Here is a 20,013-nt window from a genome sequence, read left to right on the forward strand (position 1 = left end):
GACGCTACCCACCTCTGGTCTTGGCTTAGTAAAAGTTGGGTACCACCAAGCTAGAATCCGAAAATAATAGCAGACAGAGTACCAAACCACTGAGACGGAGATGTGTGCAGGGGTGGGAGCAGTGGAATCTTGACTCACGTCTGTGGAGCTGTCACTTCTACAGTCAAATAAGCGAAAGTAAGTTCATCATTTCACCTCACCAAGACGGGTACCGATGAATACTCATGCGGCGGTACTGCAAAACAGCCCGATATGAATATTTACGCGCCATTTTCCGTAATGGCTACATCTCATTTAGAAACCCCTTGGTGCAAGAGGGGACATGTTATTCGTACGAGGTTAAGTGAGTTGACCTGCTCAGACGCCTGCTTAATGGAAGACGGTCAATTAGACACACACAGACCTGCAGAGCAAGGAAAGCTCCCTCCATTAACAGAGGGTTGCAGCAAGCGTGTCGAAAAGACTTTTTTTTTTTTTTTTTTTTTTTTTTTTTTACAACCCAGAAATAAAGTTCCTTTAAATTTAGAGCACTTTGCCATTGATACTGTCTTGGTTCACATTACACACTGCCGTCATTCTAAATCAGTAGCCAACTTCAAAACCAGAGCTTACATAATGACACACCTCCTTTCTTGACCAACTGTTTTTTTAAGTTATTTTTTCTGTTTGTGTTCAAAGGAAATTTTCTGATGTATTTAAATCCTACAATGGCGCATACCTTTGCTGCAATTATTTGTCAATGCAAAAAACTAGACAGTCATTGGGGAAATCTTGCGGACGAGATCAGGGGGAAAAAAAACAAAAAAAAAAACAGGGAAATGATCACGTGTACGTGTGAGTACGTGCGTGCGTGCGTGCGTGCGCACACTCAGGGACAACTTAATCATTGTGTATCACTTTACACCAATAGCTCCACATGACATGCTTCCATGTTAAATGTGTAATAGGAGTGAGTATATTATATATTTATCATGAACTACCGGCAGCAGCAGCTTCTATTCCACACTGCATGATATCAATCAGTCAAAAGAAGCAGCAGCTTAGAGATGGAAGCGTCACACTTGGAAGGCCTCCCACATACGAATGACATGCTTGCAGCAGTGTGACCACATCATAAAAGCTCCGATTCATTTATTTCAAAAGGCAGTTGTTTTGCTGTTGCCGTTTGATTTTAAAAAATAAGATGTTCATTTATGAGACAAGCCAATCTGTGGTTCTTGTCAAATTTGTGTGACACAGGCTTGTCAAAAATCTACATATTGATGGAATAACCGTGGTGAATTTATGCAACGCCTGCACTGAATTCTCTTCTATTATCTGATCGCATCCAGTGAACTTGTCATGAGCTGGCCTGCAGTACTATCGTTGGAGCCTGGGTGGCGCCTTGCGCCCTCTCTCTTTCCAGCACTTCCTCACCTGCGCACCTGTCACCAATCACCCCTTGTTAGCACCTGCCTTTAAGCCTGCCAGATTCCAGAAACCCTCGTCAGAGTATTGAAGGTTCTCCAGCGGTATAACGGCTCCACAGTCTCCAAGTAAGATACACAATTCCTAATCATCGTTCTGACCTCCGTGTTTTTCCTCGTCCTCAGTGTTTCTTCCCTGTCCCTCGCCAAGTGGATTTGTGCCACCACGGCGCCAAGCCAGCCGCCTGTCCTCATCACTGCCTGCCACGCATTCTGTGCCTCAAAAACCCACCAGCGCATCTCAAGGACCATCTCCATTTCCCTTTTCAATAAACTGTTCATCACAACCTCTCAGCCTCCGCCTGCTCTTGGGTCCAGTCTCAATCCATTCAAGACAGAACGTCTATTTACCTGATACAACATACCAGTATACTGTACATCGAGGAGCCACACCATTATGAGCACATGCACAACAATCTAATGAGGTCCAACAACAACAGCTGCACTCACCACCGTCTGCCAACCAGCCTACTCTAGTAACGCCATTGTGAAGTTTTCAGACGACATAACGCTGTTGGGATCGAGACGAGTCTGACCACAGGAAGAAAGATCTGCGGTCTGAAGGGTAATCTTCTAAAAACTTGGCTCTGTACACCACAGAGACAAAAGAGATCATCCTAGACATCAGGAGGCACAGGGCAGATCCAACTCACCGCTTCATCGATGGCAACCACGTGGAGATGGTCCACACGTTCACCTTCACGGGCACCGTGATCTCTGCTGACCTCGGCAGTACTTCCTGAAGCTGCTCGTGACCTTCTACCGTTTGACCATCAAGAGCATTCCGGCATACTGCATCACAGTGTGGTTCTCCCACGGCACAGGGACAGATTGAAAGAGGCTCCAAAGAGTGGTCAACACAGCACAGAAGATCATCAGCTGCTCCCTCCCAACCCAGGAGAACATCTACGGGTCTGGTCGCCTCAGAAGAGCTGAGGCAATCACAGGTGACAATACCCATCCAGCACCTCTTTCACCTGCTGTCCTGTGGCAAGGGCTTCCAGTCTATTCGGCCCACAGAGAGAGCTCAGACACTCAGAGACAGCTTCTTCCCACAAACCATCACTGCGATGAGCTCACATTAACACCAACACTCAGCCCATATTGCTGCTACTTGTACATTCGACATCCCTAACTCTGCTGCACTGCACAAAGAACACGTGTGCCTTACTGCCATTTGCACTGTGCGTATAGTACGGTTTACTTTGTATAATCAACACCCCTGACTCTTGCGCTACTGTACATATAACATGCGCCTTACTGCCATTTTCATTGTAGCCGTGTAGATAATAAAGATTGACAGTGACTCGAGTTATACCTGCAAAATATTTTACTGTGAATGTGAAGTTTGTCTGCTACAACCAGTGGCTGATTAATCAGGTCAGTTCTTTTAGATCATTTTAAAAGACATAATCGAAACATATTCAGATAAAAGCAAAGCATAAAAGGCATGCATGTGTTTACGTTTCCTATGTATTCTGTTTTTTTTATTTTATTTTCATATATCTTGGACTTACATTAACGCAACAGCAGCATAACTAACTTAACTCATTCAGTGCCGAACACGTATTAATACGTCGTTTAAAACCCATCCGTTGAGTGCCGAACACGTATCAATACGTGTTTTGCATTTTTTCACGGGAAGTGGTAGAGGAGGCTCTGACGCAGCTCTACAGGGAAAGAGTTTGGGAAGAATTTTTCTGAGGCGCAACTGCCAGCAGAGGGCAGTGTTGCACCGTTTTAGATTTGACAAACAGCCCTATGAGCATTGACAGCACTGTTTGTGCGCCAAAAGTGGCGGCGCGCACAGGCTAGAAGTCGGACGAGATGAAGCATTTTTACACTCAAAGAGACAAAGTATATGTACTGTATTCGCAGAATATGTATTGTGGTAGTTAGCACAATGGTGCGCTTGTGTCAGAAACGTGGATAACTGAGAGCTTGTACGACGAGGATCACGGTCTCCATATCAACAGCCAGGAAACAACACGAAGCGTCATGACTGACGTGATTTCCAGTGAGTTTGCGTCACTCACAGTGCATTATGTAGCGAAATATGTGATTATTTTCCAATCAAAGCCATTCCTAAATGATGTTTTAGCTGGATTGTACAGTGAAAACACTTTGAAATCCGAGATGTGACAAAACGCAAAAAAATATACAAGCATCAAAGTTACTGCCGCATAAATGCTGCTTTTCACAAAAAGCTAGTTATCCCCATAGTCTGCGAGACGCGAGCAAAAAATGTCAAATTTACCTGTTTCATTGCACATAACTAAAGAACAGAAAAGGGGTGGATCTATCTTTTTTCCCTGCTGCAAGAAGAGAGTTCATCCCTTAATTTGGTACGATTATAATCAGAACACAATATACCCTCTAAGCCTTCAAATGTCGGTCAAACTTTTCTGAAAACGGCTGGCACTGATTTATATCGGAATACATGGGGGGTTTGGATTAAGGGAGGAAAAAAACAATGCGTGTGATTTGAAATTAAAACGCTCATTTGTTAACAAATGAGCTGAACTTGATCTCTGATAACAATGTAGTTGTAAATGTAAACCTTTAGCCACACTCAGCCAGTCCTCCTCACTGGGAAGTCGATAAACTCTCATGGTGCGGGCCCAATTAAAACTACCTAGTCATCAATCAGGAGTAGAGCTGCACGATATGGAAAAACACTCTGCACTGCGAGGTTTTTTTGTTTCTCTCTTGCTTTTATTCAAATAATGCCATTGCGATTTAGCACACGATTTTTCGGGAGGAAGTTTGTTCTCTTCAGCGTTATTCCCTAGATGCAAGAAATAAATTCTTCTGTAGTATGACCAACACAACACTGAATATAGCCCAAAGAAATAATACTTTTTCCCGTCGGCCAGGCCGAAATGTTATCGTAAATTGATATAAAGACTCAATCTTTATTTTACTGTTGAATTGTAAAAAGAAAAACCTCCAATCACAGTAGAATATCGACTTATTGATTTAACTTCATGCCTTGTAAAAATGTAACACTGTATAGTGACGCTCTTGCCAGTAGCAGTCGTACTGCTGTCGGAGTCAGCCGAGTACAGAGATAAAGTGGTAACGGGGGTCACGCTTTTCATAACCAAGATGTGAGAATAAAAGCGATTCAACTGGTAAACTATATTCAATGTTAACGTTGCTACTGATCATAGTAAACGTGTTAAATGGGTTCAATCCTCAAGAAGGATCTCAAGGACTTTATATCGAATTTTCTCAAATTCAAACTTATTAGCTGAAGAGAAACATTGTAGTTCTTTTCCTTTCGGCTTGTCCCGTCAGGGGTCGCCACAGCGTCTCATCCTTTTCCATGTACGCCGATCTCCTGCATCCTCCTCTAACACCAGCTGCCCTCATGTCTTCCCGCACTACATCCATCAACCTTCTCTTTGTCATCTGTGGTACTCTTTCTAGGTATGAAGCCATACTGTTGCTCGCAAATACTCACATCGGTCCTGAGTCTAGCCTCCACGACTCTTTCCCATAACTTCATTGTGTGGCTCAACAACTTTATTCCTCTCGAGTTCCACCAGCTCTGCACCTCACCCTTGTTCTTAAAAATGGGCACCAGCACACATTTCCTCCTTTCCTCAGGCATCTTCTCACGCACTAGAATTCTATTGAACAAGCTGGTGAAAAACTCCACAGCCGCCTCTCCTAGAAGCTTCCGTACCTCCACAGGAATGTCATCAGGACCGATTGCTAAGATAAACATGAATATTCTACATTTTTGGTGGTCAATATTAGTCGGCTAACTTTAGCCGTCAGATAATTGTGACAGATTTGAAAGCAGGGCAAAGTGGTGTAAATTACATAAGGCGGCGGGGGGGAGGCCCTGTCCATGTTCGCCGTAGGCCACCAAATGACGATCAAGCTACTTACGGCCCAGGTTCAAGCGAGCTGAGGATGACAACCGAAGTGGGATTAGTGGCTCGTGCGCCGATGAAGAAAGCAGCTAGCTAGCTGTGAGAGCTAACGTGAACAGCAGGACACATTCACCGTCGACACTTCAAACGGACGTCGCGGTAATCAATATACATGCTTCAATGCGACGCCAAGCAGTATAAGGGTCTCGTCTTCCCCGATGCGCAGCTGGGAAAGCCCGTGAGCCTGACTGGTTAACCAACAGCGGCTGGATGGCAGATTGAAGAATTTTACGAAGCGGGAACAAAGCTAAACCGTTAACACCTTCCACACACGACAGAATGAGCGCGCCCACTTTTGTCAGGAAGGGCTTTTGAGTTTGGACGCTCGCAATTTTGATTCGCCGTCACGGCAAACGTGGCCGATATTCACTTCCCCGCATCCTGTTTCAATTAGCCATTGACGAGGTGGCGAACGGGCAGCGCCAACCCCGAAAACAGCACGGAGTTTGCTGTGACGAGATGCCATTATACGCCAGCCGGAGTAGCGTCACCGGTGTGGGGAAGGATCCATACCGTCTGAAATATCGATGCCGCTCCTACCAGAACATCGATTCTCAAAATTAAATATCGATACTTTTGATACTTGTTGTTTGAGGGACTCTATTTCCAGTAAAACATCAGATGGGATAGGCTCCAGCTCACCTGCAACCCTAATGAGGATAGGCGGTGTAGAAAAGGGACGGATGGATTTTCTTTTCGGTGGCGTAGAACTGCAAATAATTCCACTCCTGTTTTATATCTTCAATAAAAAGCTCCACCACTATCGACTGCACCCAAAACATTCATTCATTCATTCGTCTTCCGTTCCGCTTATTCTAACGAGAGTCGCGGGCATGCTGGCGCCTATCCCAGCTATCTTCGGGCGAGGGGCGGGGTACGCCCGAACTGGACGCCGGCCAATCGCGGGGCACCTATAAACGCACAAGCATTCGCACTCACATTCACACCGATGGGCAGAATCTTCAATCAACCTAGCGTGCATGTTTTTGGGACGTGGGAAGAAACCGGAGCGCCCGGAGGAAAGCCACGCAGGCACGGGGAGAACATGCAAACTCTACACAGGCGGGGCCGGGATTTGAACCCCGGTCCCCAGAACTGTGAGGCAGATGTGCTGACCAGTCAAAACATTCGATTATGATGATGATGATGATTATTATTATTATTATTCTAATAATTCTGACGATTTTCCTCATTTTACTCCTTCGTCTCTCCACCGATTCAAACCGTTCCCACATTGACCTTCTTCAGGACATTGGAACAGCTATTTTTCACATCCCACAAAGTCTCCCCTTTTCCAGAATTCTGCATTTTCCACACACACACAAAAACGTCAAGTCAATGGGACATTCAACCAAAAAGTTATTTCCCATTCCAACTTCTGTTAGCGCTTTCAGAACATTTTTGAACTATTTTTCACCTTCAAATAATTCCCACATTCCCAAAATTTCACACTTCTCAGAATAAAATTCCCACATTTTCACACACACACAAAATCTACATTAAGAAATGTTTTACACATTTACCTCCTCCGTCCACATTTCTTGACCGATTCAAAGCAATCCAAGATAACATCTATATTATATATATATATATATATATATTCAGCTCAATCAGGAACTATTCATGACGTTCCCAATCAAATGTCCACGTGAAGATATTTGGCACTTACACAATTCCTGAGCGATACAGAGTAAACATCCTAAGGTCAAGTGTCCCGTTCTACATTACAACCACACAATTGGTTCAACTCTTAAAAGTTCACACGCAATTCTTTGCATTCTCCGGTTCAATGAATACCTTTTATTTGGGGGGCGAATCAAATGAGCGTGATCCTACCTTTGGCGTAGTTCAAGTGGAGTTTGATGGTCTTGCCCTGGTGTATGTGCAGGTAGGTGAACCACACGGCCGAGGTCAGCAGCACCAGGAGCAGCAGCAGCTTGAACTGCTTCCGGATCTTCTTCACGGGGAAGCGCAGCATCCTGACTCCAACATCCTCCGCGCGGCGGCCCGAGAGAGAGTCACGGCGGATCCGGAGGAAAGCGTGGAGGAGCCCGAAGGCGGCTCTACACTCCGCGCGGCGCGACGGCCTCCATCGTGGGAACAGTAGCGCGGACAGCCGCTATATGGGATCGCGCGGGGCTGCAACCACGCCTGCGGCTCTCATGTTGCAACAACGCTCGAGCCTTCGGCTGCTGCTGCTGCTGATGATGATGATGATGATGATGATGGCGGCGGCGGCGGCGGGATCATCTGTGTGGAAATGTCACGGAGCGCGGGACAGTTTGACGGCAAGATGTCCCGCGTTGGAGGAAGACGAGAAGCTAACCAGACGAGGAGAGGTGTCAACATGTCACAGCTCCATCTCGAGTGAGGGGAAAGCTTGGGAAAGTGACACCGGAGCCGTGTGGAGGGGGCGGGAGGGAGGGAGGGAGGGAGGGAGAGTGTGTGGGGGGGGGGGGGCTTTTTTTTTTTTTTTTTTTTTTTCTTCAAGTCCCGGGTAGAGGAGGGGCACTCAACGCTTCACACATGCACCGCAACCACCCGACTTGCGCCGTCGCCTGCCGAAACAAACATTCGATTCGGATTGTCCCGCTTCAAATCCACGGCGGCTGCTGCGTTGTGCTTCAACGAGTCCGAGATCCCCGCGGCAGGTGCATTTTAGCCATGACGGGAAAGGGAGCCGGCGTCGTCCCTCGGGATTACGGTCAAACAAACGCATTCAATTAACGCTGGAGACAAATCATCAGAATCAACTAAACTAAACCAAACAAAACGAGGATGAACAGCTCCTGTAGACGCGCAGCGCTTTTTCGTGGTAAATTGTCATGAAACGCACGGCGTCGTCCAAATCCGCCTGAGGAAAAATAAAATAAAATAAAATAAAATAAAATAAAAACCTGACGAGCTTCGTGGGCGTCAGCAAGTAAGCTCTACAAAGTAACCGTAGCGCGGTTGAGTTCGCTATCGAGAAAAGGCGTCAACGGAGCCGCTGAAGCTCCGGACGCCCATCAATTGAGCATCTGAAAGGTGCAGGGCAACCTACCCTGGGAAGATGAGGAGTGACACGTGCAACAGCCAATTAAAATGCGGAAGATCATCAGGGGCGGAGCCAAAAGGTCAGTTATCAACGTTGTTGTTGTTGTTGAGTTTGTTTGTTTTGGTGTTTTTACCGGTGTGCTTCCTGATCCAATAGCTGAGCGAGCTGAATGAAACTTGCACTCTGACATAATTGATTGTGGACCTTTTATTCCATGAAATGCCTTTTTGCGTTTAATGGATATGTTATGAACCTTTTAGGAAATGTAAAATGCTATGTATTTACAACCATAACGCGCGCAGTATGGCGCAGATTAATTTCAATTTTTTCCATAATTTCACCTTTCGTACCACAAATCTTTGCCATTCTCGCATGCTTTTGCAATTCAAGCTACAGCTAAAATTATTACTCCACTTTGCAACTCATTAAGATGCTCGTTAAAGGTAATTACATAGGAGGGAGGGAGGGAGGGGTGAGTGGGTGGCAACACGACAGAGGACGCGACGCGCTCAGGTTATCTGCGCACTGCTGCCGCCCTCTGGTCAAACGGTAGTAAACAAGTCAACTGAGCCAGGAAAAGTTTGGATCCGAAATGTAAACCTCTAAAACAGGTGAAGCCTGCGTGGAAAAGTAGACTCTCCGTCATTATTCTTGGCACAAACACAAATTTAGGAGTACTCGGCTTTCAGGTAGAATGACAAATGCACTATAAGCATTACAGCTGAAATTATTTTTGACCTCTAAACCTTTGACTGCACGTGTTAAACGTTTCAGGTGTTTTTGCACAACTTGGTGTTCAGTAACAAGGAGCACGAAGGATCATGCGTTTCTATCTACGAATTGAACAACACGTTTCCAGGTATGTTGACGTCTCTGCCTTTCTGTGACTCCGGATTTGAACCCGGGTCCTCAGAACTGTGAGGCAGATGTGCTAACCAGTCATTCACCGCGCCGCCTCATCTCGGTGTCGTGGTGTCAAAATATTTAACAGAATGATGACGAGGACTCTCGGAATGCCGATTGCAATCGCACCAGGAATTTCTGTCAATTGTGAATTGTGAATTTTTGCCGTTCGGCTCCCTGTTAGAAAACAGCAATTTATGCAAAAAGTACGGAAACACACAACAGTTGGACCTGTGCGTTCCAAAGTTTAGAGAAGGTCTCGTGAATTTCACCTTGGAAGACTTACAGTACATTTGAGCTTTGTCTTGAAATGTCACCCGAAAGCCAATGCCCCTAACTTTTTGCGACTGACAAGGTTCATGCAATAGGAATCGAGTTAATTGGTTGGATCACCACTGATGCATGGAAGAGAGTGCTTACTGAGAGAAGGAATCCTATCTGTTATCACGTTGTGCCCTGCGATTGGGCGGCCTCCAATCCAGGGTCCGCCCTTGCCTTGCCTCTCACCGAAAGACAGCTAGGATATGCTCCATCTCACCCGGGACCCTAATGAGGACAGGCAATATCGAAAAGGGTTCGGAAGACGTCGACCGTGCCACCTATTTGGGAACCGTCGTAAGCACGGGGGGTGGGCAGAAGCCACTTTGAACCCCTGTGGAATTCAAAGGGGTTCCAAAGAGTCTGCATTTTAAACACAAACATAAAATCGGTCCTTGCACTGATCAATGAAAAAAACTTAAAACATTCATTAATATATGGGCGAGACAAATCTTACACATCAGTTGCACAACGTGACTAATCAAGAACTTTGGAACAAATCCCGTCAAGACCCCATGGAAATTCAAATCATTCGACAAACATGGGGATGTAGGAGACGCGGTCTGAAACCAACAAAAAAGTCTGGCACCAAAGTGGAAGAGAGGCTGAGGAAGCCCAACGACAACTTGGAGGAAGTCAGCAACCGCAACTCATCAACTCGGCTCTTTCCTGGAACTAAATAAAGGTGATGGGCCAGTCAATCAAACAGGCAGATCGGTTTATTCAGCTCTCGTATTGGCTCATTACGTGACGCAAACCTCACAACGCGATGGCCTGCGTGTGTACGGTGAAGAGAAATCAGCATCCATCATCTGTCAGTACTGCATTTCCTGATGTTCACAAGCAGTGAATGTTAAGAGGTGCTTTACGTCATCAGTCGATCGCCATGAGCGAAAGGCAGCGGACATTAGCGCCCACATACGAATAAGGAGAACACGCCAGCCCGCTAGTGCAAAGCGTCTCGCCGTAAAGTGACCACAAAGCATTGTAAAACTACACTACTTCAATCTCATCGAATGGCAATGACCTCTGGGGTCAGTTTTTGGGCCCCTCCTGTGCAGCCTGTATATGCTACCCTTGGGTGAAATTCTCCCGAACTTTAAGGTTTACTTTCATAGCGATGCAGATGACACACAGTTATATCTAGCGGTGTCTCCAGACGACTGCAGTTCAATTGAGGTGCTGTGTCACTGTCTAAAAAAAGAGAAATAACTGGATGAGTCAACATTTTCTTCAATTAAACCACAACAAAACTGAGATCCTTGTTCATGGCAGTAAAGAGGACTGCTGTTAGTAAACCCCTGGAGTCACTCTCTTTAAAAACCAAAGACCAATTCCGACACCTCGGTGTACTGATAGATTCCGACCTGACTTTCAACAGTCATATCAAATGAATGACTAAAACGGCCTTCTGCCATCTGAAGACCATATCCAGAGTGAAGGCTTGCATGTGTCGAGCAGACCAGGAGAAGCTCAGCCGTGCTTTTATCTCATGTAGACTTGACTATCGTAATGGTCTTCTGACCGGACACCCCCACAAGAGCATTAAACAGCTGCAGCTCGGGTTCTGACCGGGACAAAGAGGTCGGTCGGAGCGTATTACTCCAATTCTAAAGTCTCTACACTGGCTCCCGGTCGGCTTCACTCTAGATTTTACATTTCTGCTGGTGGTCTATAAATCACGAAATGGTTTAGGTCCTGAATACATGAACGAAATGCCAATGGAGTGTAAACCCCGTAGGGCTCTGAGATCCAAAGACCCAGGTCAAATAGTGGAGCACGGAGTCCAAAGCAAACATGCTGACGCGGCATCTTTAGCTATTATGCTGCACACAAATGGAAGAAGTTGCCAACAGAAGTGTGACTGTTTTTAAGGGCAGGTTCAAAACTCTCTCATGCTTTTCTGTTCTTGATATTTCTTGCACTGTACTCTGTTTTAATGGTACTTTTATTCCTGAGCTGTTTTTTTTTTTTTTCCGTCTTTCTTTTAAAATGCTTTGAATCATGTAAAGCGCATTGTGTGTGAAATGCGCTACATAAATAAATGTGCCTTTGCGTACTCATGAGAGAATACCAAGCCATTGAAACAAACTACTTCGGTGTCAGTGTTGACACTGAAATAAGGAAGGGATGACGTGAAGACATTCAGCACGGCTATACTGCAAGTGAAAACGTGTGACGTTCTCCCTGCCACAATACACAAAGTTTGTAGTCCAGCCTTCCTTCCGCAGCAACGCGACGGTAAGTTATTGTACAGCCAGACAAAGGAGAAAAGGACACAAACCTGACTTTGAAGAATATGACCTCGATTTCGTCCCGGATGCGCCTTCCCAATCCGACCGTAATCCTCGGTCTGCGTGGATCGCTATCGTAATCTTGGGCGCAAACGCTGCACAGATGAAAAGGGACCGTCGGCCTATTGAAATAAGTACATATTGCGTGACCTCAGTGTGCGCGATCTTAACCGGAAAGGGTTCCCCTCGCAGTGAATGTTGGCCTGAAAACAAACGATGTTTTGTTTCACCTTCATCATCCGTTCTTAACGGCAATTGAACAATAACCATTTCGTTGCCACTATTTTACATGACTTGTGACTTCTAATGAAAAATCTATTCTATGGAGTGTTATGATTCACCTCGTCGCCAATTCCAAAGAATGCGAAGTAAGGTATTGTGTCTTGCGCAGACACAGAGATCCCAGCCGCGAGGGACAAAATCCTCATCGTGTTCTGCGCGACATGAATGTGAGAGGAAAATGTAGGTCACTCCTCCGTCATTAGTGTGCCACGGCCAGGTGGAGCGCAGAGGATTAGACGAGAGCACCGTCAACGGCAGAGCGCCCCTCCGTCTAGCTCTTATTTCTGGGTGCACAGGCGGGAAAGAGGGGCCGTGCTCTTCCATATCGCTCTTCTTTTTCCTCGGTACCGAACCGCGACCCTGACGTAGGCACTAAACGGTCAAGACAGTTGACCGCTGGAACGATAAAATCCTATCCCCCAATAATGATACTGCGCAGTTTTACTTGACACTGTCAGAGCGGTATTGATTTCGCGATAAGTTGAATATTGCGCTTGTCGCGGTTTGCAATGCTGTAGAAGCGCACCGCGTAATACCGGGCGGGACGAGTTCAGAGTTATTCGGGATTTTTGTCACGGCCCTCAGAAAACTCCCTGCAAAAGTCCTCACGCGTCGGCTCCCGCCAAAACACGGTAAGCCTCGCTTCAGCACGAGCCACAAACACGAAGGCCGTGTAAAATCGCTCATTTTGAAGAAGCGGGCAACGTCATCGGTTCCTCCCCTTTCGATCCGTTCAACCACGCAGAGGAATGCTCGGATGGGCGCGACGGAGCCTCGCCCTGCGTACGAATCATTGCCTTTTCGAAAGCTACAGACGTCTTCCTGTCACGCCGCCTAAAGAAAGCGTCTTTTCCAAAGGGACTATGTTTGCGAGTTCATTTTGAGCCGACCTTGGACCCGAAAAAGGTCCAACCAGCTCCTCTTTTAAGAATACCAGCCCCAACCGGTATCCCGGCTCCGCTCGGCCGGCGCGGAGCTCTGTGCCCGTTCGCGATCCGGCCACGGTTGCCATCCGCTCCGTCGAGAGTCGCTCGCCTTTCATCAGTCCATAAATCTTTGGAGAAATTAGTCTCCGGATCGTTCTCGGCCCAGCCTAGGCGCTTCGGTTTATGGGTCTCGTTGTTCGTTTGTTTTTCTTCCGCTTTTCTTACCTCGGCCATGTCTCCGAACGCCGAAGGTATTCCAGGTCAGCTGCGATTCTGCGATATGACAGAACTTAAAGATCATGGCTCCCTGGTAGCTTCGCCCTTGATTCTTCTCAAATCCTTGGCAGGGAGCGGGCATCTTTTTTCTCTCAACACGTTTCTTGCGCAAAGAAATATCCAACTCGGAGGCTTGCGAGAGCGAGGGTACGTTGATAAAATGACCACGGACGCTGAACAAAAAGGAAACACAGAGGCTGCTCTGTCCTTTTACAATATTACGAAGACTATGATTTTTTTAAAACATAAAAAAAAAAAACAACAACACCCAACAAAACAAGCTTTCTCAATGAACATTTTACAGCATCGCGTCAGTCAAAACAGAACATTACTGTCGCTGAATTGGACAAGTGTACCTGAAGCCGCGAGTGCTGTCTACATGAATCGTTAGCTGTGCTTTTGGGGCGGAGAGAAACGAGGTTTCGTCAGGGCGGGAGTGCAGCGGGAGACGCATTTGAATTCGAAGGCGAGCGGCGCTCGACCCCTGCTGGTGTTTGGCGTCCGACGGCCGCGATGGGAGAAATCTTCCCTTCGCTAGGCTGAAGGCGTGCACGTGCGACGTGGGCCGGCGAAGAGGCTGAAGCGGACTACAGCAAGGATAAGAGCACGATATGATTCCGACATTCCTATTTAACATGAGACGCAACGAGGTACGCGCTGATTTAGAATCCTGTCTGAGGATTATTATTGGAATTAGATGAGGATGTTCGTGTATGCCTCGCAAGCAAAGCGCGATTGTAGCGGGGGATGAAAAGGGGTTCGGTTAGCGCAGGCAAAGTGTCGAGAATAAGCAGAGGAGGGGAAGTAAGTTTGCCAGCATTTGGAGTGGAGTGTGTGCGCGAGATTTAAGCACGCACATTGTTGGAATAGAAACATGGCAAAAACAACTCGATGACGCTTGTTTGCATTTCGACGGGCAATTTTGAGCCTTCAGTCGACTTATCCCGTGTGTTATTGCGCAAGGAGATCCTGCACCTCCGGCGCACAAGCGAGCCCAAGCCGAGACCGCTTAGTACGGCCGACGTGTACGACACTGTAGTCGCGGCGTGCGCCGCGCTCCTGTGCTGCTCCTGGAAGGGAAAATCCAGACGAACTTGCGTGAACCCTTCTCTCGTTCGAAGCCGCCGTTCCCGTCCGGATTTGCGTTTTAACTAGGGCCGGCCGCCGTTTGAATCGCGCCACAATGGAACATCAGACGAAGATATCGACTATGCGGACGTCCGCCATCGGGCTGCGAAAGGTCTCTCGAGGCTCGCCGGCTGGACCTTCGATGGGAACAATCTTCATCAGGGCAATTTTCATCTCGCTCCAAAAACTGAAACTCCTGCCGGAATTAAAGCCACGACGGATATTTGGGATGATTTGTTACTTGTAAAATGTCTTTCACGCTCCGTTCGGCAGAACTAGAGCGCGGCGTCAGACGAGACGCGAGCTGTGGCGGAGCTCCTCGTTCGGGTGCAGAAGTCCCCGCTCGTCCCACACGGGCAGCCCCGTTCCGGAGTTTGAGGAAAAACTCCGATCATCATCGAGCCGCTCGTTGTTTCCCTGGCGCCTTACGGCAAACTGCGAGCTCTTCTTGAGTTTGAAGAAAAGTGTCAAGTCTAATTAGAGACGCGTGCCTAGCGTTGGCTCAGGAACACGGGAAGTCCAACGCTGAAGTCCACAGGGGCGTCCGGTATGTCATTGTAGGAAACACAAAATCTCCTCTCTTTCGTCAACATTTGAAGACAGTACCAACCTCTTTTTGAAGCCTTACTTGACGTGGCTTTACCACGTTACATTGGCTCCATTTGCTGCGTATGTTTGTGAAAGTGATCAAATGATCTTTTTGCATATGTCAAATCAGGCTGTATTTGTTTTGTTGGTTGGTTTTTTCCTCAAAGATCAACCTCATTTGATTTCACGGTTGCCCAAATATTTCCCGTCCCTATGATGTATGCTGTACATAGAATAGAATAGAGCTTTATTGTCACTGTGCCAGGAACAATGAAAATCAGTGAGTTCATCTGACCTGAAATGACGATGCCTTTGAAATGACATTCGCCTTTTCCAGTCGAGGGTACCGATAGCAAGCCGGTTCCAGCGCACATTTAGACGAAGCAGTCACGCTCACGTTGAAAAGGTGCTCTTCAATTCAGGGAGGCCTGATGTTCGATGGCCGAGCCTTGGAACTGTAAGGCAGACATACTAACTGACCACTCGCCCGCTCGTGGCGCTGTCCTACTTTGATCCCCATGTTTAAAAATTCTGGTGCTTTCACACACACACACACACAAAACGTGAGCTACGCACTCCTGTAGCGGGGCTTTTGAGACACAGCATCCAGGTACAATGCATCAGGATGAGAAGTGGGTCGACAGCGAATGCTCTGCTCCTTTTCCCTCACCCTAACCACTCCGAGATGGATTTACGCCTCTCCCTGTGCCTCCCCGGGATCTTAAGTGAAGCGTAAATAGCTACTGTAGAGCGATTAACTCGCGGCTGCTGACATACGCATCTCCCTTTACCGTCTGCCTCTCCCGGTGGGCACAGATGACGAGATGATGACCAGTCACCAGTACGTTACCGGCACCGCACTGCCACCTGTAGCCTCAAAGCGGTACTGCAACGAGCGGCTTAAGCTCAACAGTTGAACGAGCTTTTTCGTGTGCGTGAGTAATTGTGACACTGCGTTGCCTTTCAGGTCCGAAACCTGACCCTGGAGGATCCACATATCGACAAAATGCTTTGAAAGAAAGAAAGAAAGTGAGTTCGACCATTGAATAATCGTACAGAATGTGAACGTTCATCCAACAGAGTTGTCGGTTGTTGCTTTTCTCTCCCAGATCGAAACAAACCGCAGGCTGTCTTTGACACTCCCCGAATCTTCTGTCGACGTTCAAGGCTCTTTCGTCCTCCTCCGCATCATTCCCGGCCCCGCCCCCTTTACGCTTCCATAAATATCCACAGGATGCGATCTAAAGACCTCCCTGTGCGCACTAGTGTCGTCGCGGCGGCCTCCGAATGAGCTGTCGTGTGCGGTGTGCGCATGACGTCCGACACACACGACGTGTTTATGCAAACAGCAGCCACGGCACGAGGTACCCAATTCTGCCTCTGGAAAAGTCCTCGTGCCCAGTTTGAGTGAGCGCCTGCAGACCGTTCAACATATTTCGTGGAACGGAAGTCGACAAATACAGTCCATCGTTTCAAGGAACACTTTCCGGTTTCTTCTTCCTTCCGCAGCAATGCGTTCGCCTCCTGGACCTTTTTCTCCTTGAGTAATTGCTGTTTTTGTTTATGGGACAGAGGGGAGTCCAGGCGGTCGAACGGGGAGCTGACAACAAGCTGATCTTTTCGGGAGTGACTGACGCTCACGAGGGCACAAAACACCTTCCTTCATAGCCAAGGGCGCAGAGGGGGAAGCTGCGCTTCTTATCGCAGGTGAGTGTCTCGCTGTCACTCTCGTCAATCCCGAAACGCCGTCGTCTGGCGAGCCGGCCCGAAGATCCCGAAGATCCCGAAGATCCCCTTCGGAGGGAAGCCGCCTCCCAAGAACAGGTGGCGCGAGGACGGCGCGGAGGTCGCGGACAAGGAGAGGATGAAAGCAAAGCGGAGGCGACAGCTGACAGCACCGCACCGGCCATCGACAGGCTTGTTTCAAACGTTCACTACTCCCAACGGGCGAGGCACATTATTATCGGGACCGATATTATCCGAGCCGCGCGACTCGGTTGCTTCGTGCCCGCGGTGGTCACCCGCCTTTAAGGACGGCCATATCAGCACAGGAAGAAGAGAGGTCATCACCAAAAGCGACGATCGCCTCCCGTCTGTGTGCGGTACCGTGTCCGCCTCAGGAAGGCCTCTGCGCCATCGATGTCAGGGTCACGACTTTGGGAAGGGTCTGGATCGATGCGAGTCACCGATTTTCTATCGCGGACTGCGCACCGGACCGAGTCAAGGTCTCAGGCGGACCAAACAAACAAATTGAAGTTGCTTCACTTTAATGTTTCACATCATCAAACAAATGGAAATGCCAGACAAAGATAACCCAGGTCAACATAAAATGCCATAAATGGTCCTTTTATTTAGGAAGGGGAAAACAATTTCCATGCGAAAAGGTCAAGCAGAGAGAGGACCGCCGATGGAGCCTGCGCCCTGCCCTGCTTCTCCCTATTTGTTGGGGAGCGCACGCTGGCGCCGGAGAATCCGCTTGGGATGGCAAAGTGCTCCTGCAACCTGATATGATCTTTGGGGAGTTTCAAAGGAAAGTTGGAAAAGCAAGTCACTGAAGATGGCCGACGGTTAAGGCATATTCGATTCCGCGTCGGTTGCCGTTGGACTTCCAGATGAGGAGGACAAAGTCCTGTCGGAGAGTCTCGTTCAACGGGCTGACAAGGAGGATAGTTGGCGACACGCGTTCGTCACTTCGCCCAAACGCACGGCAGCGCTTTTGATTTCCGGCCATGCCGTAAACGGACACCAGATGTCAGTCTGGTACTTTTATTTCTTTTCGATTTTTGTGGCGCAGTCGTCACAGTACCAGTTAAACGGAGGGAAATCGAGATGAATTGTAAGAAAAGGAAAAACCATGATACGGAAAAAAAACAAAGAAAGGAGGCGGGGCAAGAGGCCACTCAGCGGCCTACTCGGTGTCGTTTAACCAAATGCCAGCGTCGTGGAAATAAGTCTTCAATCGAGATTTCAACCTTTCCGCATTAGAGCGGCAGCCGCTCTAATGTCCACGGGGAGGGCCTCCCCGAGTGCCGGAGCCCGAGTCGACAATCTTCTCCAAACTAGTGACTTACTTTTAGCTGTAGGAATCGCCAAAAGAGCAGCATTTTATTTTGTGAGCAAGATAGGAATATGCTAAGCCGTGTCCTTATTTGCTGAGGAAGTAGCAAAACCTCAAGTGGACTGAGAGCCCGTGCGAGTTGGCCAGTATCGGAGGAACTCGATCGAACTTTGTCGTGCGAGTCCGAAGTCTTGTTGCGGCGTTTCGTGCAAACCGCCGGGCTCTTAGGACGAGCAGCGAGCGGGATCTTTGCAAGATGCAAGGAACGCATCAACTACGGCCTCCGTGTCACTCAGGGATAGAAGGAGCCGATTTGTAGCGATACTACAAAGCCGAATTGTATGTTTCTGCACTTTTTGCGCAACCTGTCGCTCTCTGACAATGTAGGAACTGTTGAAATATTGAATCTAACCGAACCGGGAAATGCATCGGTTGATCCATGACTATAACTCGCACCTGTTGTGTTGGGCGGTTTGTTCGAGAACAGCAAGTTGTGCAAAAAGTGCTGAAGCGCTGACTGTAGGACATGCATTGCAAAGTCTACAGCAGGAAAGAAAGAAAGAAAGAAAGAAAGAAAGAAGTACGCCGCTCGGTCAAGGTTGCAGTGCATTTGAGGTCCGTTCTGAAATTTCACCGCAAAGCCTTTTGCGGTATTTCGCTAGCTTTTTCGGAGTAGCGGACTTCAATGCCTTTAAGAATTGAAAGGGTTTTGGACAAAATGTGTTCTGGCACTAAGAGCAATGTGCGACAGCGTGCGTAAGGTTACAGAGGCCTGACAGCCAACGCGAGCGGCGCTCGATCGCGTCGAGGCCGAGGGGAGCCGAAACCCGTCTCCGGACGTCGTCGGGCTGGCTCGCGCAAACACCGTGTCGATAGACGCAAGTGTCACGTCGCCAAGTTGCAATCGACGGAGCGCCGAAGTTGCTCTAGAGGGAGGTCGTCGCTTCCTTCGTTGGCACAACGAAGTGGAAGCCCGAACGGAATGCGAGCGAAAAGGAAGGAGGCCGCTCCAAACGGAACAAAGTGCTCCGGCGTTTCGGATGACTTTGCGTGTTGCTCAAGTGCACTGCGTTCAGATGACACAATTGCACCTCATTTGTCCACTCTTGCAATATTCGTCATTCGAACTGCTTCAAGTGCGAGAGGACTCGGCGTCTTTTGCGCAATTGTGCCCCCCAAAAAAAGGTGAATTTGCCGGCATTACCAGACACCTAGCCGCTTTTCCTTTTGCGTGTCAATGTCTTTCTCCGTCAATTGACCGTCCGTTGTCGTACTCGAGCGGCTCCGACTCCCGGAGACAAATTCCTCGTGTGTGTTTTTTGGACCTACTCGGCAAATAAAGACGATTCCGATCCCGATATTGATTTGAAGTTTTCTATTGGCATTTAAAAACAGGTTAGTACACAGACGCGAGAATGGAGCTCGTTGGCAGTGAATGAATGACACGCGTTCAGAGAGAAAACCGGCCAGTTGGTGTGTATTGAAAAAGCGAGGCAGAAAAAACACGACGAATGAAAGAAGTTCGCTGGAACATGAGAAAGAGGAAGCTCGGTACCGGGGCGGCGCGGCAGCGTGGGTGGCCTTCCGCAGGCTTTCCCACATTAGCCAGACGACAAAATGGAGCAATTACTAAAACAGAGCGTGTGCCGTTTTTCCCACCCTCACTTTTGACATGCTTGAGGGTGCTACGTGCATCAAGTTATTATTATGCAACATTTATCAATATTAGCGGGCATTTGGATTGTGGAACTTTGCCTCCGGCACTATTGGAAACACTAAGAGACAAGTTGTTT

General features: G+C 48.0%; 1 protein-coding gene across 3 annotated transcripts in view; it reads right to left on the minus strand.

Annotated features, from left to right (window-relative positions):
- The window catches only part of b4galnt4a (beta-1,4-N-acetyl-galactosaminyl transferase 4a), a 148,110-nt gene extending 140,212 nt beyond the window's left edge, over nucleotides 1-7,898 (minus strand). For all 3 annotated transcript variants that reach the window (XR_009768558.1, XM_061676788.1, XM_061676787.1), the window contains exon 1: nucleotides 7,247-7,898. Coding sequence is in view for 2 of the 3 variants with exons in the window: in XM_061676788.1 (XP_061532772.1) it covers nucleotides 7,247-7,388 (142 nt within the window). In the remaining variant the exon portion in view is untranslated. The remainder of the gene's footprint in view (nucleotides 1-7,246) is intronic.
- Nucleotides 7,899-20,013: the final 12,115 nt, after the last annotated feature.

The sequence above is a fragment of the Phycodurus eques genome, chromosome 5, assembly GCF_024500275.1.
Source record: "Phycodurus eques isolate BA_2022a chromosome 5, UOR_Pequ_1.1, whole genome shotgun sequence".
Lineage (NCBI taxonomy): Eukaryota > Metazoa > Chordata > Actinopteri > Syngnathiformes > Syngnathidae > Phycodurus > Phycodurus eques.